The sequence below is a fragment of the Carassius auratus genome, chromosome 28 (assembly GCF_003368295.1).
Source record: "Carassius auratus strain Wakin chromosome 28, ASM336829v1, whole genome shotgun sequence".
In the NCBI taxonomy this organism is placed as follows: domain Eukaryota; kingdom Metazoa; phylum Chordata; class Actinopteri; order Cypriniformes; family Cyprinidae; genus Carassius; species Carassius auratus.
The window spans coordinates 13,445,358-13,472,791 of record NC_039270.1 but is presented as its reverse complement, the minus strand read 5'-3'; the positions used below and the strand labels follow the sequence as shown (position 1 = coordinate 13,472,791).

The 27,434-nt window shown below is 38.1% G+C and overlaps 1 protein-coding gene across 1 annotated transcript in view; it reads left to right on the top strand.

The window, feature by feature from the left end:
• The first annotated feature begins 1,192 nt into the window (after positions 1-1,192).
• ngfra (nerve growth factor receptor a (TNFR superfamily, member 16)) overlaps positions 1,193-27,434 on the top strand; it is a 35,993-nt gene continuing 9,751 nt past the window's right edge. Inside the window, exons 1-5 of the mRNA XM_026207905.1 lie at positions 1,193-1,459; positions 5,725-5,887; positions 14,698-15,060; positions 24,872-25,094; positions 26,074-26,276. Coding sequence (XP_026063690.1) covers positions 1,424-1,459; positions 5,725-5,887; positions 14,698-15,060; positions 24,872-25,094; positions 26,074-26,276 — 988 coding nt within the window. The 5' untranslated portion in view covers positions 1,193-1,423. The remainder of the gene's footprint in view (positions 1,460-5,724; positions 5,888-14,697; positions 15,061-24,871; positions 25,095-26,073; positions 26,277-27,434) is intronic.

Genomic DNA, 27,434 nt, shown 5'->3' with positions numbered 1-27,434 from the left:
TATAGATATTTTCATAGACCAGAATGACATAGGTCTCAAAGAAAGTAAATGGAGGCACAGGGGTACTATACTGATTTGGGATTAAAACAGGTCATATTATACTCTATGCACAAATTTAAATTCATTTTCTAGACGAGCAGAAAAATCACAAGATCTTGACTTAAGAAGCAAAATTGCATAATTTATGGAGACTTTCTTTTTGGTAATACATTAGGCTAATATGGCTCATTTGGCTATGATACAGGATACTGAACTGATGTTTACTTTATAAAAATCATTCAAGAATTCATATAAAGTATCAATCAGATGGCAGAAGGCATGTAGAAGACTGCGTACAACATGTTAAAAGAAAAACAATGCCGATATAAGAAAATGTACTAAATACAAGAATTAAAGATATGTTACAGCATAATTTTACTTCTCCATAAAAAAATAAGATAATTAAGAAAATGATTTTTCCAGTGCACCAACCTTGCTTCTATAAAAACACTCACACACGGAAATCTCAGAGCCATATTTACAACACATGTGTTCATGTGCATTTACATGCGTTTCATAAACACCGAACAGGTGGAAAAAACATCGGAAGAAAGGAGGTGAAAGGGAAGAAATCGTAAAAAGCGCTCATCCCTGGCACTTAACCGTCTATGGCCTTATCACGCCTCATATGTCACATCGGTGACTCACTGGCTGCAGTCGCCCTCCTGTGGCGTCTGCTAGGGTACACCCGTCCCGTGACGTCACACCCAGCACACGCACTCACTCAAATGATCTCATTTATTCATTTTTCAACATTCCATTTTTTAAAAGGCTTGGTTTGCAATTTGAATATTCTATTTCAAACAATGCATTTTATTCAACAATTTAAATACAGAGCGGGTGGAACTGAGTCAGTGTACAGAGATGTATTGCATTTCACGCTCGTGTGGAAAAGAGATTCATATAGCCTACTACAGTATATATGCACAGAGATATACATGCATGCAGAGCAATACGTAAGAATAGGGAGTCTAAATGACCAGAATAAACCAGCTACTAAACCGTACAGTCTTTTGCATATGCGTTTCTGTTAGAGATAAAGTGAGAGAGATACTAGAAGACGGGAGAAAGAGACAGAGAGAGAGAGAGAGAGAGAGAGAGAGAGAGAGAGAGAGAGGTGCTGATGGGGGGAGTTGGCAAGCACTCGTGCCCCCCTCATCTCTGCGTGCACGACTCTCTCCTCCGCAGTGCACTGCTGGACAGGGCTGAGTGCGGAGTACTGGACAGCACAGGACAGGACAGAAAGCGCTTCCCTACAGTCCTAAAGTCCCAAACACGAGAGCAGCACCCACATGGAGCTCATTTGAACTGTTGGAGGGCTGGTCTTCACTTCACGACTCACACTCACAGATTTACAGTTTGAGAGGGAAGGGACATATCAGACATGGACACCTTGGTGTGGATCTGGATTTGTGGAGCGGTAAGTGTTCGCGTTAGTTTAGACGGCAGCTCTCGGTGATCACGATCAGGTGATCTGAGCTCAGGTGAAGTGCTTCGGCACGGTGATGCTCCGGTGATGCGGCTCTGACGGCGGAACTTGAGCTCGGTCTGACAGTGGAAGTGATGACTAATCTCAGCTGCACGGTTTCTGGAGAGCAGGTGTCCGCCTCCTGTACTCTCTCAGTCTTTTAAAATGAATCGACACGGTCAGTTTGTTTATGATGTTCCAGTCAATGCACAGCAATGTGCAGCGCACAACTGGAGCCAAACTTTGTCAAGTTGCCTCAGTTAAAAATGTCGAATTATTAGACCGGCTCAATTCATTTCATGTTTGGCACATTTTTAGTAGCCTATATTATGGAGTTTTATGTATTAGGCTATGTGTGTGTTTAGGGTGTCCGTGTTCTATTGACATATATATATTTGCGATATTTATATCTTTAATTATAATACGCAGTGACATTAATAAATGTGTGATAACGATCAGAAATGGCTACTGTTGCCATCTTTACTTCCTCGTGCAAACGATTTCTGTTCGTTAGCGCCAGGTGAAAATACATGGCCTCATTAACTTTTATGAGTACTTAAATGCCTTCAGTTGAACCATAGGATATATATCATTAAAACTACCTTGCGTAGGTATTTAGATCAGACAGGACAATGCGCAAGAATGTGCAGAATTTATCACAAACCCTTAAAATAAGAATTACCAACACTCTTAAAAAAAAGGTGCTTCATGATGTCACTGAAGAGCCTTTTTGTCTAAATGTTTCCATAAAGAACCTTTAACATCTTTAGAACCTTTCTGCTTCACAAAAAGGTTCTTTGTGGCGAAAGAAGGTTCTTCCGATTATAAAAAGATAAGAAAGAGATGGTTCTTTAAAGAACCTTTGACTGAATGGTTCTTTGTTCAACCAACAATTGGTTCTTCTATGGCATCGCTGTGAAGAACCTTTTAAGCACCTTTATTTTTAAGAGTGAATGTAACTATAGTTTCCACTAAGTAATTATTGTTAATAATGAAAATCATAAAAAAATCTCTCAACGTAAGAAGTTTTTTTTTTTTTTTTTTTTTAAATCTTTTTTGACAACGACAGTGGTGCCAAATACAACTGTATACCGTGGTATTTTTGGCGTGAACTTATCATGGTACATTTCTGTAAGGGATACGTCTGATGCTCAGGGTGAAAAACTCAAAGTGCGTAAGCATGTGACCCCGAGGGTCCCTTACAGAGCGCCCTATGTGACCCTCACCACCTCCAGTCTCGTGTAACACGGACCAAATCAATTTAAGCATGCACACGCTCCTGACTAAACACAATTACACCGTGACCTCTTTTCACTGATCTGATTTGCAAAATGGCAAACGGAGCTGGCAATTGAGTTTGATCCAGGTGCACAGAGTTGGTGAAGAATCTCCGCCGACACATGAGCCAGCAGCGCTCCGTCTGGAGTGGGATCTTACAGCTGCGTGGAGGCTCTACGCTCCTGGTGCACTTTACAACAGATCTGGCAGGGACAGAAATGACCTAATTGGTGGTGAAAGAAGGGATAGCATCTTGAGCTTTGATGTTTCATGGTATTAAAGCTCAGTAGCATTTCCTGGCCGGTGCATAGCAGTGCTGTACAGACAGCTGCAGATCACTGTAATGATAGGGCCGATACAGTATGAAAATGAGGACTTACCATTGATTTCAATAAACCATTAGATGAGAACTTTCCTGGATTTGACCAGAGGACGATTTTGGCAGATTTAATTTAGTTCCCAAAATACAGACACTCGTACACATAGTCTTCGCTCACAATGTCTTAAGCACTGGGCATGCTCCATACTAGGGAGTCTATTAAAACCTGCCAAGTTAACTCATCGGCACACTTACTCAAGCGAATGCAAATTGAGAGAAAAAAGAAAGGAAGACAGCCAGGGTTTGATGAGGAGAGTAAATGAGGGGGTGAGTTGGCTGCTGTACTGGTGCATCTGTTTCTGAATGAGAACGAGAGAGGATGTGGATGAGGGGGAGGAGGAGGAGGGCAGAAAGAGGAGTCTTAAAGGGCAAAGAGAGTGTATGAGAGAGAGAGAGAGAGAGAGAGAGAGGCTAGGAAGGGAGATAAGATTAGAAACAAGTGGTGAAAATATGCAGGAGATCAGAGAGGTTTTCCCTTTTTATTTTGCCTGTGGGGAGTCTAGATGGTGGCGACCTGTCTGAATTTAATGTAATTGTAAACTTGTTATGTGTTGTGGTTTCAGTTAAAGAATGTTTGTGTGTGTGTGAGTGGGTGAGTGAGAAAGAGAGAGAGTATGCTAATTGATTAATGAATGCAAGGAGAAAAATGTGCTGTGAGTTTAATTACCCTGTATATGTGTGTGTGCGCGCACATGCTTGTTTGTGAGTGTGTCTTTGAAACGCTCTGGAATCCACAGGTTAAAGAATGAATCTGTGCTTCTTTTTTCAGCTATATTAAAGAGAAATGCTTCTACAAGGCACACAAGTAGGGCTCTAGAAGTAAAAATGACATTCATTTACATCACAGAGAAATAGATTTGAATGATATTGCATAAACCTTTCAAAACGAACCTACCCAAGATATGAAATATGTTGGTGCTGAAAGCCTTGTGGTTAATGTGACGTCATGCAGCGCAATTGTGCCTCTGGTGACCCGAGTTTGATTCCCAGCTTTTGGTCTTTTGCTGATATATGTTGCTACAGCAGTCACAAGTCAGTGTATTTCAAGTTCATTATTAAAAAATGGGTTTAATAACTTTACAAATAGGAAACAGTCACATTTGGCAGCACAAAAATGACACCTTTTTCGCACCGTTTTCTTTATATATATATATATATATATATATATATACGTATAAAGCATTATATGTTGCTTAAGAACTATTAAGTTAAAATATTATTAGTTATGTGTGAATGTATTACAAATGGACATGCTGTAATTTTTAAAAAATGAACTACTGCATTGTACATAATTCACAACACATAGTCGGATGAATAGTTCTTAAGTTAGAAAAAAATAAGTTTTTTTTTGTTCAAATCAAAGTTTGTAATGTGATGGTTGATCTAATTGCTTTGGTTCATGTTTTAGGCCATTTAAATGAAGAAACTGAAGAATTCCTATGGAGAAAATCAATGGGAAAAATACTTTTGTGTGGGTGGTCACCGCTGAGCTCTATACACATGAAACACATCACATATCAGCACTGAGAGTGATCACATGACCAGATTGAACCTATAGAGAGAGGAAAAGTGAAGCGCAGCAGTAGTAAATTCAATCAAAGTGAAGTCTGAGTCCTCACTAATGAGCCTCCAACTCCTCTTAAACACACCGCACACACACATCTGTTGTCTGAGACAAAATGGGCCCATAAACACCTCTTACAGTGCCTGCATGTACAGATGTTTATGACCCCTTGGGTTACTGACAACTCTCAACAAACAGATCAGGACCTGTGAAAGAGGAAGCACACAGTGGAAGGGTAGGGCTAATGGATGTCTTGGGTAAAGAGGGTCCGCGGACTCTGATCTGTGAGACCTCGATGTGTAAAGTATGTGTAATCGTACCCACGACAATACGAGAGAAACAGCTGGACATGCAGTAGACATATGTATAACTCCAACTGCCTGTCTCATCTTGCTCAACACGCCCCAGCTTTTGGACACACCAGTGAAATGCAATCAGCACAATATGCTGTGATGCAGCTGTCACCAAACTGGAGTTCCATGTGCAGCAAATATGAAGGAGTTTACGGAGAGTGAGCGGATTAACTGGAAAAATAACACTGCACAAAAACGAGTTTTCCAGTACAAATATCAGTAACACATTATTTTTAAAGAGTCCAGTAAATAAACGATGCAATGATGCAATAAATGATGAATAATTACATGCCTGTAACCCTAAGCCAAACCATAATCCTAACCCTAACCATACAGTAAGTACATGTAGTTAATTCATATAACTCAGTACTTAAATGTAGGTAATATTACACTGTAAATTACCTGCAAAGACAACATTTAAATGGAGTTTGAAGGTGGTTGAGGCTGAATTAATTGCAGCAATTAGTGGAGAATAAGAAGGAAATAGCATTTGAGGAATATCAATATGACTATATTGCCTTGCAAACACTTTAATTAACAAATTAACATCAAAATATCTCAGGGGGTTATGGGTAATTGGAGACTAGGAACCTGTGGAGCCCTAGAGAGATGGAATAACAATGTGATTTCTTTCTTTCTGTAGCTGGGGCTGGTGTGTGGCTCTAAGCTGGAGCGGGCCGTAGTCGAGCATTGTGATTCGGGCAGTTTCACTCGTGATGGGGAGTGCTGTTTGCAGTGTCCTCCAGGAGAGGGAGTGGTCAAGGAGTGCGGGGCCACCCAGACCGAATGCAGTCAATGCTTGGACAGTGAGTACAACCACACTTATACACAAACTGTACTCACATGCAAACCCACACACTGACATGCATGTAGGCCGTGACACAGACAGAAGTGTTCATGCACATGCATACTTCATGTACTCATAATCTTTTATGCATATGCACACACAAATGGTCACACCGTCACAAACTCTTGCTTTCAGACAAATAAATTTATTAACACATAATTAGTCTCTGACACATGCACACGTATACTTATTAACACGTAATTATGTTCTCTCGCTCCCCCACACACTCACACATGTGCACATATATACTCAAAGAACAGGCAGAAGGCTGAGGGTAATTATGCAATTAGTCGGTTATGGTATATGAGCTGCTGTGTGTGTGTGTTTGATGCATTCATTTAGAGCCAAATGTTCAGCTTCATGGTTTGTGAGGAAAACCAGAAAGAGAGAGTAACGGAAGAAAACAGGAAGTGATAGATGGACACACATTAAAAAAGACACACAGTGTCAACATCACCACACATCTTCGTACGAGAAATATCTAGTCTCTTGTCCCACCAAGGCTGGTTTTATTTGATCAAAAACTTTAATATTTTGAAAAATTGTTCATATTTATAATAACTGTTTTCTATTTGAATATGTTTTAAAATGTAATTTATTCCTGTGATGCAAAGCTGAATTTTCATCATCATTATTCCAGTCTTCAGTGTCACATGATCCTTCAGAAATCATTCTAATATGATGATTTGCTGCTCAATAAACATTTATTTCTATTATTATAAATGCTGAAAACAACTGTGCTGATTCATATTTTTGGATTCTTTGAAGAATAGAAAACAAAAAACTAAAACAAAACAGTAAATTCTTCCCATTCACTGACAAATTTAGAAACTGCACTGGAACATTTGGAAATGACAAGACACATTTTTCACCCTTTTTACAGCAGGTCTCATTCTTTTGTTGTGAGTGTTTCCTAAAGGGGCTCTATCCTACTTTTTCTGCTCTCAGTAAGAGAAGCGCTCGCGAGAAGCACTTAGGACAACAGGCCTGAAATAGAGGAGGTCTTATGTTTCAGGACAGGACACTTTACATCAATAACCCGACTGGGTGCTTTTTGTTTTTTCAATCCTGTGTGGGATATAAATAAAGATGGTGAATGTTATATTTAAAAAAGCATCTGCATTCATTTTTTTGTGTAACAAAAAAAGCTTCTTGTTTACGGATAGACAAAAACACATTTTGTGACCTTTACGCTTATTTCCTGTCGCTTTTTACCCAGTGTTGGCAAAGACAGACAGACACACACATTCACACACACACACGCGCATGCACGCACGCACACACACACACACACACACACACACTGACACGAACCTCTTTCATGCATCTTCGCCCACTCATCCCCTCCCCGGGCTAGACACAAGCATACATCAGCAACTACTGAAATATTTAGCTGTCCATTTTTTCTCTGTTTCCCCTTCCCTCTCACACACACAAACTCATGGCAATGTGTGTGTGACACAAACCTCTCACCATCACAGCTACTGTCTCAGTCCGCATTTCTTTACATGTCTGGCCAATGTCCTGGATTCACACATACTAGCTGACAGATATCACTCTCCATTGATTACTTTGATTCGTTAATAAAGCCTGAGAGTTCAAAAATGATCTTGTAGCTCCACTGTTTGAGCTTGGGTCACTGGTTTGATTCATGTAAGTGAATCTCTTGATTCTTTCGATCTCTGACATAAATAAAAAATGTAATAAACAAAATATATATATTCTTTCTATTACAGTGCATTTTATGGTAGTATTTGTTGTAATGACCAATTTATGCATAATTAATTTCAATGAAATTTTTAATTTAATTAAAAAACATTGTCTAACAAGAATTACCACCATTACCGTATTTATTAAAAAAATAAAATAAAATGGGTTCTAAACAGGTTTTCTGTGTTCAAAGTCTAAAATATTTTTCTGGATTTTAGAATAAATGTGACCTGGATTATTTTCAGGAGATTTATAATTTCTTTTTAATACAATACATAATTTAAAGGCTCTTTGTTGTTTTGAAGTGAACTGTGAAAGGAAAACAGTCTATTATATATTCGGTTTGTAATAGGTACTGTGGGAGCCGTGTTGAACTGGAATCAGTCAGTGTGTCATTTTAGACACATTTGGGAAATAAGATCATTACATTAACATTTTTACATTTAGCATACACTTTTAACCAAAGTGACTTACAGTGCATTCAGGCTATACATTTATTTTTATTTATTCTACCAGTATGTGTGTTCCCTGGGAATTAAACCCACAACCTTTTGCACTGCAAATGCAATGCTCTACCACTGAGCCACAGGAACTCTAGCAGAGTTAACTCTCATTTTCACATTAGATAATGATACTTAAGCACAGGCAACATCAGATGCCCTAAGTCAACCAGACTGAGATTGATACAGCCCTTATTCATATGAGAGAAAGAAAGAAAGAAAGGAAGAAAGGAAGAAAAGAAATAGAGACAGGTTATTGCTACTGAACATTAAAGCAGAACTCAGGACTGGAGCCTTCGCTGTTTTTATTGGCCTATGCAGCTCTCCACTATTCCAAGCAGCTTTGATTTATTACTTTAACCGCATTATACCAGAAACAGTCATACTAATAAGGAACAACTGAAAAGTGAAAGCAGAACAAGAGAGAGAGAAATACATTTCAGTTTGTTCCGATAAACCGATATGGTTGTGATTATAAATCAGAATACAGTGTATTATGCAATGGACGTTTTTGCCTCTGCCCATTCAGTATTAAGTTACTTTACAAAATCTTTCAAAAGTGCCAGCAAAATATTGGCAAACATTCCTAGTTACAGTTCTCTTCCAGCAAATGACAGCCAAGCAGAAAACCAGCTCTGAAAGAGTGTAAAAAGATCTCATGCACCTGGCTGATTTATCTTTAACTGTAAAAGGCTGAAAGCACAGAGACTTGGGCTGATGACGGCACAGGAAGACACGCTGCATGAGGCAGACCCAGTCTTTTTCCATTGGCCCTCCTGACAGAAACGGTTGTGTGTGATGAAGGTATTTTTTATGCGTGTAAACATTCATCAGTAGAGCATGTGTGTGTGTGTGTGGGTGGGCGCTCTGTTGTTTCTGTTGTGATATGTGTTTATAATCAGTGCAGGGACGGCTGCGTTCAGGTGCATCCCTGTGAAAACCCGGCTGGTGCTCTGTTTGTCTGTTCACAGTTCAATGCACACACTCCAGACGAATGTCACAATAGTCTTTATACTCACTATACAGATGCAATGTTTAAAGTAAACTCAAACAAGACGGAAAAAAGTAAACACTAAAGTCAAACTATAGAAGTAATTAAAGTAAGATGGAGATCAGACAGCATGGGGGCCATGTGTTCCTCTCTCAAGGTCAGTGATATTATAGTAAATACAAAACAGACAAACAAATGTATGTGTACACACACACACACACACACACGAAAGTTCATTTATTTCAGTAATTCAACTCAAATTGTGAAACTTGTGTATTAAATACATGCAATCCACACTGATTGAAGTAGTTTAAGTCTTTGGTTCTTTTCATTGTGATGATTTTGGTTCACATTTAACTAAAAAACCCACCAATCTACAACAAATCTCCACAAATTAGAATACTTCATAAGACCAAAAACAAAACAAAAATTTAGTGAATTATTGGCCTTCTGGAAAGTATGTTCATTTACTGTACATGTACTCAATACTTGGTAGGGGCTCCTTTTGCTTTAATTACTGCCTCAATTCAGTGTGACATGGAGGTGATCAGTTTGTGGCACTGCTGAGGTGGTGTGGAAGACCAGGTTTCTTTGACAGTGGCCTTCAGCTCATCTGCATTTTTTGGTCTCTTGTTTCTCATTTTCCTCTTGACAATACCTCATGGATTCTCTCTGGGGTTCAGGTCTGGTGAGTTTGCTGGCCAGTCAAGCACATCAAAAATATGGTCCTTTAACCAACTTTTAGTGCTTTTGGCAGATGCCAAATCCTGCTGGAAAATGAAGTCAGCATCTTCAAAAAGCTGGTCAGCAGAAGGAAGCATGAAGTGCTCCAAAATTTATTGGTAAACGGGTGCAGTGACTTTGGTTTTCAAATAACACAATGCACAGATGACATTGCACCCCGAATCATCATAGAGTGTGAAAACTTAACACTGGACTTCAAGCAACTTGGGCTATGAGCTTCTCCACCCTTCCTCCAGACTCTAGGACCTTGGTTTCCAAATAAAATACAAAACTTGTTCTCATCTGAAAAGAGGACTATGGACCACTTGGCAACAGTCCAGTTCTTCTTCTCCTTAGCCCAGGTGAGATGTCTCAGGAGTGCCTTAACCTAGAGGAATGCGACTCTGTAGTATTCTCTGTAGTAATACGAAAACTGTAGCCAAATTCCTCTACACGTCTGTGTGTGGTGGCTCTTGATGCCTCGACCCCAGCCTCAGTCCATTCCTGGTGAAGTTCACTCAAATTCTTGAATCAATTTTGCTTGACAATCATCATAAGGCTGCGGTTCTCTCGGTTGGTTGTGCACCTGGTGGGGAAGTTGTGACCTAATGGTTAGAGAGTTGGACTTGCAATCAAAGGGTTGTGAGTTCGAGTCTTGGGCCGGCAGGAATTATAGGTGGGGGGAGTGCATGTACAGTTCTCTCAATACCACGACTGAGGTGCCCTTGAGCAAGGCACCGGACCCCCAACTGCTCCCCGGGTGCCGCAGCATAAATGCCTGCCCACTGCTCCGGGTGTGTGTTCACACTGTGTCTGTGTGTGTTCACTGCTGTGTTTGTGCACTTTGGATGGGTTAAAAGCAGACAGATAGAGAGACAGACAGATAGAAAAATATAGAGATATTATTTAGCTATGTTGCTAGGCCAGTCTTAGTTGGGTGACAAATGGACTGATCTTTAAATTCTCCACTGCAGAAAGAGGTCATATCCATCCATTAATAAATAATGAAGGAGAGAGCGGGAGAACAAACAGATGGGCTGAAAGGGTAGTTCGGCTGAATTGACACTTTCGCAGATCACTGTGGCCTGCATCACATGACCCATGTGTTTACCCATCATCCCCTATTCTCTCGTAGAGCACTAGAGACCAGTCTACTCTTTGCTCTTAGAAAGAACATTTACTGAGTCTGTCTGTGTGTGTAAATGAGGGTGTTACACAGTGATATGGAGATGTGGAACATTGTGTGTAAGGCGTTTAGTACCCACAACATCAAAGCTTATCAATGAAGATTAATTTATCATCCTTTAATCTGAGAACATATTATATTTGAATTAAGCATAGTAAAATAACAGCACTATTGCTGCATCAGCGATTTCAAGTTTGTCTGCACAACATGTTTGAGCAGTTGTTTTCACAATTTCTCAGACGCCTTAACCAAGTCATTAGCTTTAACATCACCTGCACAACAAGAGCAGACATGACAAGAACATAGAGTGTTTCAAGGAGTGCTTCTGTCCAACACCTCACCCTCAGGCCAACCTTAGCCCTGAACACATCTGTCTGCAGTGTCAAATCCTTCCAGCTTCAAATGCAGATTCTTTAGGAAGGAAAATAAATAAATATGATGTCATTTATGTCTCAATATTTTTCAGGATGCACGTTTCAGAACGAAAACCAAGCCGATTCGAGCCGTGCGATACTGTACTGAGTCGCACTGAGCCACGTCGTACCATGTAGTGGAAAAGCGCCGACATTTTTTTTTTTTGTTGAGCTATGACTGGGCAACCTCAGAGCAATGAAATATTCCTCTGGAAAACAGCTGTGGGCTTGTTTTTGTTTCATGTTTGTGGTGTTTGATGAAAAGCTGTCCTGTGTTCCAGGAATACAAGAGCATTTCCAGCAGAGATCTATCTGTTCTGCCTATCTCTGTTTGTTTGTTTGTTTGTTTATCATGAGAATAAAAGACCAGGGACACACATGAGAGACACATGCAGGACCTTGTGCTTATGTGAATACCTCAGCTTGATAATATCTTACCCTTCCTGCATGTCGGACCGATCTAAAGAAGAAAAACTGTCATTTCTAAACAGGACGTGGAGAACCATTAGATTAGTGTGCTGGCGATGACATTTCTCATGAATGTGCAGATGTGTATCTGCTGCTCGCTGTGAGGAACCGCTTTCTTTCTCAGATATTATCTTCATCTTCAGACAAATATGGCTGGTTTATTTGGTGTTAACAGCTCTAACTTGTAGAATCCACTTTTAAGTGTTTATGTAGAAATAAAAGTTCCATTTTTGCTGTACTGAAGCAAAAATTATGCTCTTGCCTTTTCAACCTATGATGTCTTGTTCACATCCTGTTCACATTCCTATGCTTTCTGTTGTAAGATCTTGGCTGTAATATAAAAGAGGAGTTGGAAGTCCAGTAGAATAGTTCAGATTTATCTGTCAGATCCTTTTATGGTAATGATATATTATCTGCTGCACATAAATTGGTCTGAACAGTTTTCAAATTGCATTGCTTTGTGCAACAGGGAGAATGAATACTGTTGATTAATACACTATTTTAACAAATCTAAAGTTGAAGACAAAATTTTCTAAATGTAATCTTATTTTTGCGTAGTAGAAAAAAAGGGATCTCATTTGTAATTTTTCTTTTATGAGGACTGTTAAGATCAATTCACACAACTGACACAGACCAACACTGACAGCTGACAGAGTACAGCACATCATTTCTCAGACTTTTTAAGATGCAACAAATGCCAATTCAAAGCGTTAAATCAGAAAACAAGCGCCGAATAATGGCATCACGTAACATTCTGATCAGACAAAACCTGACAAATGTTTCTGTTGCTTTCGTCGGCATTTGCTGGTGTGGTGTGAATAGACCTTTAAAGAGAAAGTCAGTTGTCTGGGGTCTTGGGAGGCAGCCAGAGACCCCCATAAGCAAGAGCTGCCATGGCTGTGACCAGGCATTTAAAACAACTCGCTTTATAGAAGATCAGCAGGCATAAAGTGCTTCCTCTATCCTGTGAAAACAAACCAAAATCAAAACCAAACAAACACGTTCTTATTGTCCTCTCGTCCTTGCTTTCTCCTCTCCTGTTATCAGAGTGACACAAGATAGCAAAGATATTTAAATCCCAAATTTGCAGGGATTGCGTTACGAACCCTTAGAACTCCACATCATTTACATTTTATTTTCTTGTCCTACAGTAAACCCTGATTTCACTGGAAGCCTCGCCACACACAAACCCTCTGAATAATTTAAAGCTTTCCAAATAATTTTTCATCCCATTGTTTTATTTTCTTACAGCATATCAAACTCACATATAGGGAAAAACTCCCCTTGAGAAAAGCTCTTATTGTGTAATAAAGGCAAACACCAAAAAGTGAAGCAGTTTTTCTGGGCTGTATTTAGGAATTACAAATGCTGTCCTGCAAATCTTGAAACGTTCAAAACGAAGTTTCTGGAATGATGGAAAAAGACAGAAGATTAAAAAGGAAAGAGGACATACTGTATAAAAAGTCATATCATGCTCATCACAATGAATCTGAACCATGAAATGGCAATGAATGCTTTCTATTTCCTGATTATTTGGCTGATGCGAGTTTGAATCAGTCTGGCATTTACTGATCCTGTTCCTGCCTCTTCTCTCCATCACTTCCTGTTATTCTCTATGCATTTTATAATACCTGGAGAAAACGATCCATTAGCAGTGCCACTGACATCAAAGGGAAATACATAACTTATGGTAATCATAGCCTTTTGAGCAAATCATGAATCATGAATGCCATGTGACTAATCACTCTGCTAAAAATGTTATTGTGACAGCACTGATTGATTCAACAGACAAGAATGCATAGAGTCCCAAACCCTTCACTAGAACTGCAACTGTCAGAAGCAAAAGCTCTATTTCAGGAGTTCAGCTGCTCATCCAGTTCTGATGGTGGGCTCAGAGTTCACAGAGTACCCCAGGATGACAGAACTGAATGAATAGGCCACTACCGAACCTACGTTAGGAACTTTATAATAAACATACCGCTGCTTGCAAAGAATTATGCAGTAAAGTCAGAAAAGACTACTATTTTGAATGGCCTTCAATGGACCCTTGTCACATTTGCAGAAGTCATTAAAGTTGGGTAAACTACCAATGAATGAAAACTACAATAAATATGAATGTAGCATTTCCCTTTGCGCCAATAACACAAAAAAAAAAAACAAAAAAAAAACCGGATTTCCATGACTTCCAAAAGTGGAAAAATATTGAGATTGATTATATTGGTCAGAAGAGCGAGATGTGTCAAATTTCCCATCACTCCCTCAGACCCTATATTAGAAAGACTCGTGTAGCAATGTTAACTAGTTTTCTGTCGTTTAAAGGAAGAGCTAATAACTCACAAAGTAAAGTGTCAGAGATGTACATAATCCAAAAAAAGTTTGCTATTTGTTAACCTCAATGTCACACAGTTAATATCTGTGGAAAAACATCATCACCGTCTGTAAAAAAGGTGTCCATTAAACATGCTTTATGTATTCAGTAATGCCAAGCAGACTCGTTCTTTGACTGCAGACATCATTTCCATGCTGAAATGAAAACACACAGATCTCTATAACACATAATAATCTAGCAGACCATTCTTTTCCTTGATTACTAATTTTTCAACTTTGTCTTTTCATCACGTCTCCCCTCCTCAGTTTTTCCATGCCTGTAATGTCTTATTATTACTATCATCACTGATTAATTATAATTAAAGCACTAAGGACGTTATAATTTAACCTGAGGGGTCATTATCAACAGCAGACTGTAATTATGTTGTCATTCTCTCTCTTTTTCTCCAGGTGAGACGTTCTCTGAGACGTTCAGTCACACAGACAAGTGTCAGACGTGTATAGAGTGCACGGGACTCATGCGCATGCAGACCCCCTGCACCGACTCGAACGACGCTGTGTGCGTGTGCAACTACGGCTACTTCATGAGCGAACTGTCAGGCCAGTGCGAGCCGTGCACGGTGTGTCCACGCGGTCAGGGTGTGATGATGCGCTGCGAGCCCAACCACGACACGATCTGTGAGGAGTGTCTGGACGACACCTACTCTGACCAGGAGAGCACGCTGGACCCCTGCCTGCCCTGCACCATCTGCGAGGAGGGAATAGAGATTCTCATGAGGAACTGCACACCCATTGAAGATGCATGGTGTCATGGTGAGAGAACGATACCCTCAAGAATATTGTGTGCAGACACAATCGAAATTGAAACCAAATAATAGTATACGAATTAAAAAAATTAACAGCATTAAAAATTAAAAAATTATAATTTTTCAGTTTACTTCTGCAGGTTTTTCCTGCATATTTAAGTTGCACATAAAGTGTGCACTTGTAATATTGAAGCCTGTGGTCAATCACTATATGCAACTGCATGAACATCACAAGTAAGTTGTATAGCAGGCTGTTTATGAGTCTGATCTCTCTCACACTCTTTCTAACAGCTAATTTCTCTCAGTCTCGGTCAAAATGTTTGCTTTCCTCCATGTGTTTAAGAATCAGTCTGGGTCATTTCCGTATGTGTCTGCTTGTGGCCTTGCAGTTTAAAGGTCAAAGTGTGCATACTCTGTGCAAAGCCCTGTAGTTATAGAGGTCACTGCAGTCCAAAAGGTCAAACCCAGTGACACATGCAAACACACATGTATAAAAGCATGATTTTACAACAGGTAATAGATGATCTTATAACTCCTTGAGAGAGAGAGAGAGAGAGAGAGAGAGAGAGAGAGAGAGAGAGAGAGAGAGAGTGAGAGAGAGAGAGAGAGAGAGAGAGAGAGAGAGAGAGAGAAAATTCACTGTAAACTTCATCTAGCTTTATGGCTTTTATAAAAATCTGGCGTTCCAAATAAATAAAATACAATAGAATAAATATGTATAAATAAATAAATAAAAATAAAGACTGTTGCAGTTCCATGCTGTGCCACTAGTTGTGCTAAAATTGCAGCTTTTTCTAACAAAATGATTGAAAATATTAATTTTTTTTCAGAATAATATAATATAATATAATATAATATAATATATCAAATTGTGTAGAATCCATTTTGCTATATAGACATTAACAACAATTACAAAATAAAGCAAAAATCACAAATCAGCTTGATCTACTATTAAAAATATTGCACTTATACAAGCACATATGAATTTTTATACCTTTAGTTTACAGTGTGGAATAATATAATTATATATTGTAATATAATATAGTCAAAGTACTTTATTGTCCACTTTATTATCCACACACTCTGAAGAAGTGCAGAGTTTTAGCCATTTGTAATGCTTTTTGAGATGGTAAGAATGTAAATGAAGGCTTTTAAACTTTTTTTAAATTATTTTTATTATTAATTTTTTTTTTAAAGTGCCTCAGATTGTTTTTCGTAATAGTTGTTTCAAACCCAACCAAAGAGCATCTTCTGGGATAATTTCATGAGGTCCTTGATCAGCAAATAGCACTTCAAGATGTCTTCTATGATACTTTATTTTCTTTCATATTTCACAAACTAACCAAACGCGACCAGGTGAATGTTTGTTTCTGTTAGGACTGTGGTTACCAAACAGACACTCTGACTGTGGCCAGCAAGTGAAATGATGGCCCTTTTTCTACCTCTTTAACAGTCACGCTCAACTAAACACACAGAGAAAGCTCTGTTTTCATGGCTGGAGAGGGCATGTAATGTGGCGTGTCATTGCATTAGTGTGCTAGCGCTTGGGCGGTGGGACTGTCTGATGTCTGAAGCCCGGGGCTGTATGTGTGTGAGGGTCATTATGGCTGCTGCTGTCGCTGATGATGATGAGGATTGGGTGGGCTGGATCTGTCAGTTTGGGGTTTAGTGTCAGCCCTGGCCCTTTGGTTCGTGTGTGTGTCACACCCAGATTAACATCTGTCTCAGGTAATCTGATCACAAATGGACAATGCTAACTACAGGTGTAAACGGGGGTCCAACAGCTTTGTTATTGGATCACTCAAACCACATTTAGAGGTAGCTGAAAAATGTGTGTGATCGCATGGAATTTCCCAGATTATTTCCCAAATTAATTTGTAAAAAATGGATTGTTTCCAGACAGGTTTCCTGAATGATTTTCACACAGGAAAACTCAAACTTCCAGCAGTCCACAACAGCAACATAAAAACCAGAGCGATGTTTAGAAAGAACAACAGCCACATACAGTAGTTAAAAGCCTTTACTTATGAACCAATTGTGATTAATATCATACTAAAAATTTATTGAAACAAAATACACACTTTATCTGATTTACAAAGTGAATGTTTGCTAAAAAAGTGTTTAATGTGTGTGACTCGGAGTGCTCTGCTGTGTATGTGGGGAAGCATAATGTGTGCAGCATAAGGAGATATCTAAGCAGATGGAACCTGTAAATCATAAAGCATCTGCAAGTGCTGTCAGGACACACACACACACACACACATACGTTCAGCTTCAATGGCAGCAGTTTCTGCTCTCATGCGACTCTCATCAGCTTCAGACACAAATGACACAAACAGAGAAAAAAAGAGCTGAAATGTGACAGCTAGTGTTGTGTTCCCTAGCTAGTGTGTTTGCTAGTTTATTTTATTTTACTTAGTGTAATTGTATATTCAGATTTAATGATGTCACATTATTTGACATTTTTTATTATTTTTTGTCTTTGTCTTTCGCAAACTTACATTTGGAAGAGTTTGCGGTCAGTAAGATTTAGTTTTTGAAAGAAATCACAAAATTTACTCTGCAAGGACACATTAAATTGATCAAAAGTGACAAGACCTTTATAATGGCATTAACTGCTATTTGACATCCTGAAAAAAATGTATCACACTTTTCACAAACAACCGTTTTCCATACTAATAACACTAAAAAAGTTTTGTGAGCACCAATATCTAAGGGGGCTTTTCCATAACAGAAAAAAAAGTTAATGGTAGCGTGTACAATTAAAAAAAAATCAGAACTACATTTAAGTTTGTAAGCTACTTTTTATTATTAACTTGTGGTGTAGAAAACTAAGCTCCTTTTTCATTTGACTGTAATTCAACTACTTTATTATTAGCTTGTGTAATTGGAAGCTACAGTTTCACTGTCCTGAAGATAATATGATCATCCTTTGTGTGTACAGTTACAGCACAGAGCAGCCTTGTTCTGCCCTGTCACACACACACTCATAGAGGTCCTTGTGTATTTCTGTACACATGACCACCCTCCGCGAGCGCCACATTATCATCCTTAAAATGACCTTAGACGAGACCTTTCCTGCTTCTCTCTATCCATCCCGCTCGCTGTCTGTGTATCTCTGACCCTTTCATGTCTATTTCTCTGGCGGGTCAGTCATTTCTGTGCCCTTTGATGAGGGTGGTGTATTAAAAACAAGCTCTTTCATGAGAATGACCACAGTAAGATTCAAAGGCACACATGCCTGAATGACCGGTTTCTCTCCACGCTGGTGGTCCATGATTCATTTCCTGCAGCACATACGGACTTAAGTGGCATGTGTCTGTGTGCGTGTGACAGAAAGAGAGAGATGTGCTGAGCTCTTTCCTTTGTTGGATCGATAAGGCCGCTGGAGTTTCTTACTCTCGGGTTTCAAACTGTGACCTCTATCGCAGCTTCTGCATCAAACACACACACACACACACACACACACACACATACAGATACATATCAGAGTGTGTGAGTGGAGTGGAGAGACAGCAACATTTCTCCTCTCCTCCTGAAGAACTGTTCTGCTCCAACTCTACTCCGGGTTTCATTTCCCAGTCCAAGCGTTAGTGTTTTGTCACATCGTCACTCACTTGCTCAGACTGATGGCTGCAGTGGCAAAGAAAACACTTTTCTTCTTTGATATGACTCATTATGCACCAGTGTTATTTTAGTATTATGTATATATGATTATATGGTTTTGTCTAAATTATTTTTTTTTCATGTACTTTTGTCATTTTATTATTATTAGTTTTTAAATATTTTTATAGGCCAGTGGCTTTTTTGCATTTCATTTGAGTATTTTTAGTTCTTTCAGTTAGTAGCCCATGCAAAATGTCTATTTTTCATTTCAAGTGTTTAATCAAATATTGATATATTATTTCAGCAATATTCTAAATGCTGAAATAATTGTACTTAATTGACTGCGTTTATTTAATGTGAGATTTCAAATCTCTTTAATATTAATATTATTTTAATGTTGGTTGCAAGATACAGAAGAATAAGTTCAAAAGTGGTCGCACATTACTGAAGAAGTGCATTATATTTTTCTCACATCATTGTTAATGTACAGAATGACTTTACCCTTGTCTGGAAGAGTGATTAGTCATTTTTTCAGTAATATATTAGACTTGTTATGGACTGAATAAAGTCTATGCTTCATATAGACCGATGTAATAACATAGATTGCTCTTTTTATTTGTGTTGTTTTTACAGCAAAACTATCAACGCCCTTATTTTTTATTCTTGAAGCAAACGTTTTGCCTGTAAGGTGATTAGATTTGGAGATTAGATGTTGGACTGTTTCATCAAAGATGAGGACATGATGGCATGCTCTTCATCATTTTCTCTAAGAGTCATTGTATAAATTAACATTAGACATTTTGCTTCATTACTCTTAATCAGATAAAAGATTCAAGATTGTTCCAAAATATAGCCTAGCATACACTTTTGTAGTGCAGTCACAGTAGCGTGAGTACATTTGGACCACATTTGGCCACAATTAACTCGTTTCTCTCAATTTTCATGGCCCCCAGAATATTTTTTTGCATGAATATCTGAACATGCAATACATTAAAATAAAGAACAGAACCTATTTTTTTTTTTTTTTTGGTATAGTTAATAATCCATTTTTATTTAATCTTTTTTTCATATTTCTGTCCTTCTATTGCTATATGGTTATCAATCACTATGTCAATTATTGCAATTTTCGAAAGTGAATCCCATGTTTATATGTGTGTTACCTCTGGTTCTTATTGCAGCATGAAAATATATTTTAATTTATTAAAATTCTGAATGGATCAAATAGCATAGAAAGCACACAAAGAGCCCTCTCCCTTTATAACCACTCAAATCTGTCACTCATCTTAGTTCACAGCGATCTCACACAGTTCCATTATAATCAACCAAGCTCTTTACAGTACACAATGAATCTTTTATAGTGTGTCTACTCTTTGTTATAATGAAAGGAGTGTGCAAAACGCTACATTAAACAAAAACTCTGGCATTTTGAGATATAATGAGTGGATTCTAACTTAAATCCAACAAATTTTTTCCTGAAATCCACAGATATGTCTGTAATTGGCTACTCTGCTCAGTGCTGCATAAACACTTTGTAAATAGAAACCTCTGATGGTCTCCAGAGTACAAACACTGGAGCGTCTGCCAGATCTGTTTTGCCAATATGCTGTTATTACAGCTTCAGCTACTGGACCTCTTTGGTCATTTTTGGTTTGAAGGTGCTCCACACATGCTAGCATGATGAAACTTTTTAATTTTACTAGATGCCGCATCAACACATGCATACACACATATATAAACATTAACATTAACTTACAAACATTATTCTCGTCACTTCATAATGTTATGGTTGAACCACTGATGGCAGATGAACTATTCTGACGATGCTTTTCATACTTTTTCTGGACCTTGACAGTGTATTTTACTAAGCAGTCTATGGGACAGTCACAAGCCTCCTGGTTTTCATCCAAAATATCTTAAATTGTGTTCCGAAGATGAACAAAGCTTTAACGGGTTTGAGACGACATGGGGTAAGTGATTGATGACAAAGTATCACTTTAACTTTCATGAATTATGTTGAGAAACCATAAGAAACAAGTGAATAAAGACTGAGAGGGAGAGAGAACTTGAATAATCAGAAATTTTAATTTCAAGAAATTCAGATAATTATTATTGGCCCATGTCTCCTTTTCTGGGAGAGCAGTGTAGGAGGGAGGGTTGTGTTTGCTTTTCCATCTAGAATGTTAATTTTTTCTGCACAAAAACAGATTTTATGTCAACATGGAATGAGATCGTAGTAATGTTTATAGGGCGATCAGAATGCATACTCAGCATTGTTCTCATTAAATAAATCAAAAATGTAAACATTTTTGTTAAATAAAATAAAAATAAAAACTAAATTACCTGAAGAAAATAAAAAAACGAACTAAAATAAAATAGAGTCTCATAACTGGGACTAAAATAAAATACAAATAAATTTTACTTGGCATAATATAAAACTAGAGCTAACTATTGTAAAATGAAAACTAACAAACCTAAACTAAACTGAAAAGACAAACTTAAAATAAAATGTAAATCATGTAAAATGTAAATTAAATCTAAATAAAAAAATCTACACAAACATGCATAGACAAAGAAATAGCCTCAAATTTAAGAACTTCTCTATTTATATACATATTTTAAATAACAAATCCTTGTTTAAGACAGATTAATAAGTGTGTGCGCATACATGTGTTAATGCTTCCTGCTAGTGTAATTACTGCAGCTAATCAGAGCACTTAACGGCAAAGCTTCTGTTCATTTAGCCATCCATCCGTTCACACACACACACACACACCCATCAGGCTCTTATCGTTCCCCCTCCTGTCTATCACACACTCCCACACACACACACACACACATAAAGAGAGAATAAGGATTGCTGTGTGTGTGACAGTCTTTCGAGAGTGTTTTCTGTTAGATAAAGAGAGCCATTATAACAAACTTGAAAAGGGTTGCCAGATAAGCATTAAAATCCCTTCCAAAAAACAGCACTGGGAGAGGAGGAGAATAAAGACTCCTCATTAAATAAGGCACCCAGCTGAGGGTTAACAAGCACTTCACACTTGGCACCTCGTCACAAAAGCACCCACTTAAGAAGAAAAATGTTTAAAATAAAAAGAGAAGGATTTGAAATTGTTAACCTTTGGCTTGGGTGAGTTTTATAGCCTCTGTCCAAAAAAGCAAATCCTAGTTTTCACTCAGGTTTCAAGCTCAGTCAGGCTGAAAACACATCCACATATCGCAATTTCACATACTCTGTTTTCAATCAGAGAGACAGAGAAAGAAATAGAGAGAGCACTTCAGAAATCGTTTAACTTTTAGTGCATACTCGTTCAGAAAACAAATGAATGCTTCCTTCAAGAAAGAGGGAGGAGACGGGCTGGGAGAGGTCTTGAGAAGACTGACAGCTACTGAGGGAGAGACAGCAAGTGAAAGAGACTGATAAAGAAAAGAAAGAGGGCGGCTGCACATGCCCACAAGTTCGAAAGGTGTGCAAAGATAAGACTGCAAATCAATCTAGAAAACAATGTTCTTTAATTAATTGTTAAACAGCTCATAACTAAGTCACTTTCATTATGACTTTAATATTCAAACATGACTCATATTTTACAGACACTTCATTGACTTTAAACAAAGCAAAAACAATAAGCTAGTAGCCGTGGAACAGAGTAGCTAGTTTCTAGCTTAGCCTAGGTTAGACGTCATACTGAATATAAAGGGATCATGGACTGCCTTTGTTTTTTGATTTTGTACTGTTCTCTGAGGTCCACTTATAAAGTCATCAAGATCTTTACATCAAAAAACATAATTTAGAAGCCCAATTCATGATTGGCTAATAGTTGTGTATGATTGACAGCCAACATTATTCACAGATGGACGCTGCTGCGATTTAGGTTTAAGCTGCACAAATACTCAGTACATATGAAATGATCTGTAATAACAGACAAAGCAAAAATTACCATGTAATAGAAGCAGTTACTCACACTTGTGTTGAGACATAACTGTCTGATCCAATTTAGTCAATACAGCATCATCTTTTAGTTTGAATCTTTCTGAAAATTCTGAGTTGAATTGTGCCTTGTTTGTAAATTAATCTGCGGTAGAATTAAGTGAACAAACACCCAAGCTTTTAGACATGGTCTGGAACTTCATTAAAAATTAAGTTCATCAAATAGAGTGTATCATATCGTTTCTGACTTGCCGCTCTTCTCATTCACCTTCTACATGTGTGAATCAGTGGGCGGGGCTAAACAGACAGTGATGTATAAGCGGAACGTTGATCTTCTTCTGCGGAGGCGGTGCTTATCCACATTATTACATCATAAAGTGTCACTTTCCACAAACTGTCATTTTGCCAACTGTCTATAGTATAAACTATTTTTAGACTAACAACAAAGGTTTGAGTTCTGAAACTTACACAATGTTTTTATAATAATGACCTCTTATATGTCAAAAGATCAAGGCAATTGATTTCTCAGTTTATGACCCCTTTAATACAGATGAAATCTGTTAGACTAGCAGTCTTTACAATGTATAAAGGTCCTAGATCCCCTTCTCTTTTAACATTTTTTTATAGAGTTTTGTGTACTGAAAGATTTTTGGAAAGATGTTTCTTCCCCGCCAAAGATGTTATTACTTCTTTTCGTGTTTTCACTGTTATACACTAGTTGGTGCTATTACACATATTCTGAACGAGTACAAAACCTCCCGAACAAAAACACATGTGAACAGGATGGAGAAACACGCGATCATGCGATTATGTAAAAAGATGCATATGAAAAATAATGCAATCATCAGCAATAGACAGCATATAAATGAAAACTGCATAATGTTATGAAGTAAAAACATGATCCAGGAATTGGTATATGTCTGTGCAAGCTTTGGAGGTGTTGATGGAAGTGATTTACTGGATTTATGCTTTGATAATCATACAGATTATTATCCAGATGTAGTTTTTGATAAGTATGTGATTTTCTCCACTTTTTGCTCAAAATTATGAAACCTACCAATATCAAGTGCTGTTAAAAAAAGAATGCTTTAAGGTAGAACAAAACAGATTTGTATTTTTTATTTTAAAGTAGAGGCTCTGATCTAGGATTTTGGTGTATTGCATATTGAAATATTCATACAGGAAAATATACTGGAGGCCATCAAATTTGAGTGAAAATCATCAAAATCACTGGCGGTGGCTGGCAACAAAAAATGCTGGTGGGGAAAGATTTAATCAAGAGCGCTGGTTCTTAAATGGCACCTCCAACTTTATTTCCTCCTTTAGCTAAGCTTCTTGTAAATCAAACCAAAGTTCTTGCAAAAAGTGTACTCTGTTTCAGCACTGCTCAATCAGTCACGCATATGGCCGCTTTGGAAGAGCTCAAATGAGAAGGAGGATGTTTTAGACAGTCATGGCAACGTGAAGACCTCCTGTTGAGCCAGATCGAACCCTGTCACCACCAATTTTACAGCCATGAAATATATGAACCATAACAATCTCCACTCGATTCTGGGCTCTTTTCTTTAGAAAGAGCGAAGAGTTCAACAGCAAAAAAAAAAAAAAAAAAAAAAGGAAAGTTGTGTGTGTGTGTCTAAGTTCAACAGTTGGGTTTCTATAAGTAAAAGCCATTTATTTATTTCCTCCATAGAGATATTTATTTAGCTTTCGATTAAAACGTACTGAATTTATGACTTAAAGTCAATAGCATTATATTGCACCATCATTAATTATACAGTACATATACAGGTAATGTATTATTAATAGTTTTAAGTACTTCAATTTAAACCAAAAGTTTGTAATGTGATTAATCTCAGAGCTGGTTTATTTGGGTTTTAATGATTATGGACAAAGTGAATAGTGAAAATACTTCCGACACAAAGGCCTCTGAAAAAGTGGACGGCCACTGTTGTGCTCTATTGGGAGCTGGAAAGAGTTGATAGGGGGGTTGCCTTTGTATAAATTATGCATCAAATCAATAGAGAGAGGAAGAAAGATAAAAAGACAAATAGTGCCTTTAGTGGGTGAAAAGGGCTATATGTCATATAACACCATCCAGACAGCCATTGGTCAATTTCACACCTTCTACTACCGGTCTCATTAGGTTCAGTTCAGTATTCCATTTACATTTTAGTTTACATAAATAGTTGAATTCTGTTTGGATGTAACAGCAGATTGCAGAAGTTTCCAGCATCAGTTTGCATCTATGTCCAGTCATTCAGATTGTCCTTCTTTCTTTTTCTAGATCCGTTGAGTCCTACCTATCCTGCTTCCACTAGTGATTCCAGTTTGTTCGTCACTGATCCGAACCGTTTGTGGAGCCCCAACCCTGGAGGGGACGCCACCACACCCAAACCCAGCTCCCCTCATTTCATTGGCAAAGGGCTAAACGAGAACCTGATTCCCATCTACTGCCCCATCCTTGCAGCGGTCGTAGTCGGCCTCCTGGCTTACATAATCTTCAAGAGGTGAGCAATAGAGAGGAAAAAAAAACAACAACTTAAAGATGTAAGAACAGAATGAAATGATTGAGGACACTGATAGGTGGTGAATAATTCAGGCCGGGTCTTAATATGTACTTATCCTGGATTTTTAGATTAACCCTCATGCTGTGTTCCAGTCATTTTGACCTGGAGAGGACATTCTTTTTCCTGAAAATGCTAGTTAATGTTATCACATTGTCCTGAACAACTGCACCCCCAAACTGGATAATTTTCCTAGTTTTTTTTTTTTGTGGGGGGGGGGGGGGTTTCCCCCACCATGTTACACTTCTGGTGTTCCCGGTCAAAAATAACCATTGCTTAAAATCTGTCATTTTGCTATATTATCACTGAATCTTGGATTCAATCCTTTTGTTCAATCCTTTTTCATTTAAATTTTAATTTTAATTAAAAACTTGAGGTGTATAAGCTCAGTTCAGTGTTGCAAAAAGAAATACAAAACCTGTAATAATTTAAAGAAAACAAGCTGACAAAAAGATTAAATGCAAGATTTGGTGATAATATAGCATAATGAGAAATTTACAACCAATTTTTACAATGCCCTTGAAGCCTTTATGTATAATGCATTATAAAAGTAGTTTTAATGCATCAATTATGCCTTGTAATGCACAATATAATGCATCTCATGAATAATTGTAACCACAGTTAATACAGTATAACACTTATACTATGCATTTTAAATTCATAAAATTCATTCAAGATAGAAATGAAATTATTTTAAAAAATCAAAATAAATTACATTGAGAAAAATAGTAATAAAGACATAGACATATTAGCTGAAGAGGTGGTGGTATAAGACATATGGTAATAAAGACATATTTAGGTATATTAAAAAAACACCACTGTGCAAGCATGTGTGTTTGTTGTTGAAAATGAAAGCTGCTGATGCTTTCCTCTCATTCATTACTTTCAATTGTACTGTACTTGTGCATATGTTACCTTCCAGGTGGAACAGCTGCAAGCAGAATAAACAGGCAGCTAATAATCGCGCAGCCACAGCCAACCAGACGCCATCTCCAGAGGGAGAGAAGCTGCACAGTGACAGTGGCATCTCAGTGGACAGCCAGAGTCTGCAGGAGCAGCAAGCGCAGACGCAGACGCAGACGCAGGCGCAGGCCCACACACAGCTGCACGCAGCAGAGCAGATCGGTAAGATCACGAGCTAAAGACAGGGCTAAAGAGGATTATTGGCATTTCTGCACCAGTCTAAATAACGGACAGTTATAGTTTCAAGCACGCTGTCCTCTAACGGAAGCTTCTGATTGAGCCAGTGTCACTTTATACTGTGCATTTTACAAATATTGCTCCCATACTTCTCACTTCTTTTGTGTGTATCTTTATTATCTCTTTCCCTGTCCCATCTCTCAGATCTTTTTTACATTCCACTATCTTATACACTTGGCTTTTCCATGAAAGGCTGGGTGTGGATGACACAGTTGACATGTTTATCATTCAGATCTTAAAAGGAAAAGGAAGTCTAGAACCGCATAGATATAAATGCACAAACCCTGAAAATAAACTCAAGAAGTACTTTCATACATTCCAGGGAAATCTCTAAATCACTTGTGAGCTATTCAAATATTCAATAATATTTAAAGACCATGAGACGGCGGCAGTTATAGTTCCCTAGTTCCTTCACACAGGACTGACGCCATGGGGACGAGACAGGGAGGAATTACAGCTCAACAATAAAGTGGCCATGTTGATTCAACCTGGCGCAAAGTGCAGGGAAGGATGCCAAACATCTTCACTGGGGACATATGGTCTCGGTTGGGAGAGCATTAAATGTATGCATATCACTTGATGAAATTGATTTGGCACAAAAAAAATGTATTTAAAGGTGCTGTGTAACTTTTTTGCCACTAGTGGATCCAAAAGGAACAGCAGAAAAAGAAAAAAAATTGCAAAATGGATTTCCCAAACACTTTATTCGTCTTGCCTAGGAAAAGAAGAAAGAAAGACAAAGAAAATCCAGCAATGCAAGAGCATACAATATCTAAAGCAATGTGCTGCATGGTGTCTTTCTGAGTCAACAGCCTTAGAAAATACCATTAAAACACAAAATAATTAAAGGATTAGTTCACTTCCAGAATAAAAAAATCTGTGACAGTTTACACGTCATCCAGGATGTTTATGTCTTTCTTTATTCAGTCGAAAAGAAGGTAAGGTTTCTGAGGGAAATGTTTCTCCATATAGTGGACTTCAACGGAGTTCAGTGGGTTGAAGCTCCTATTTGCAGTTTCAATGCAGCTTCAAAGGCAACTACACTGTCCCATCCCCCAAATAAGGGACTTACCTTGTGAAACA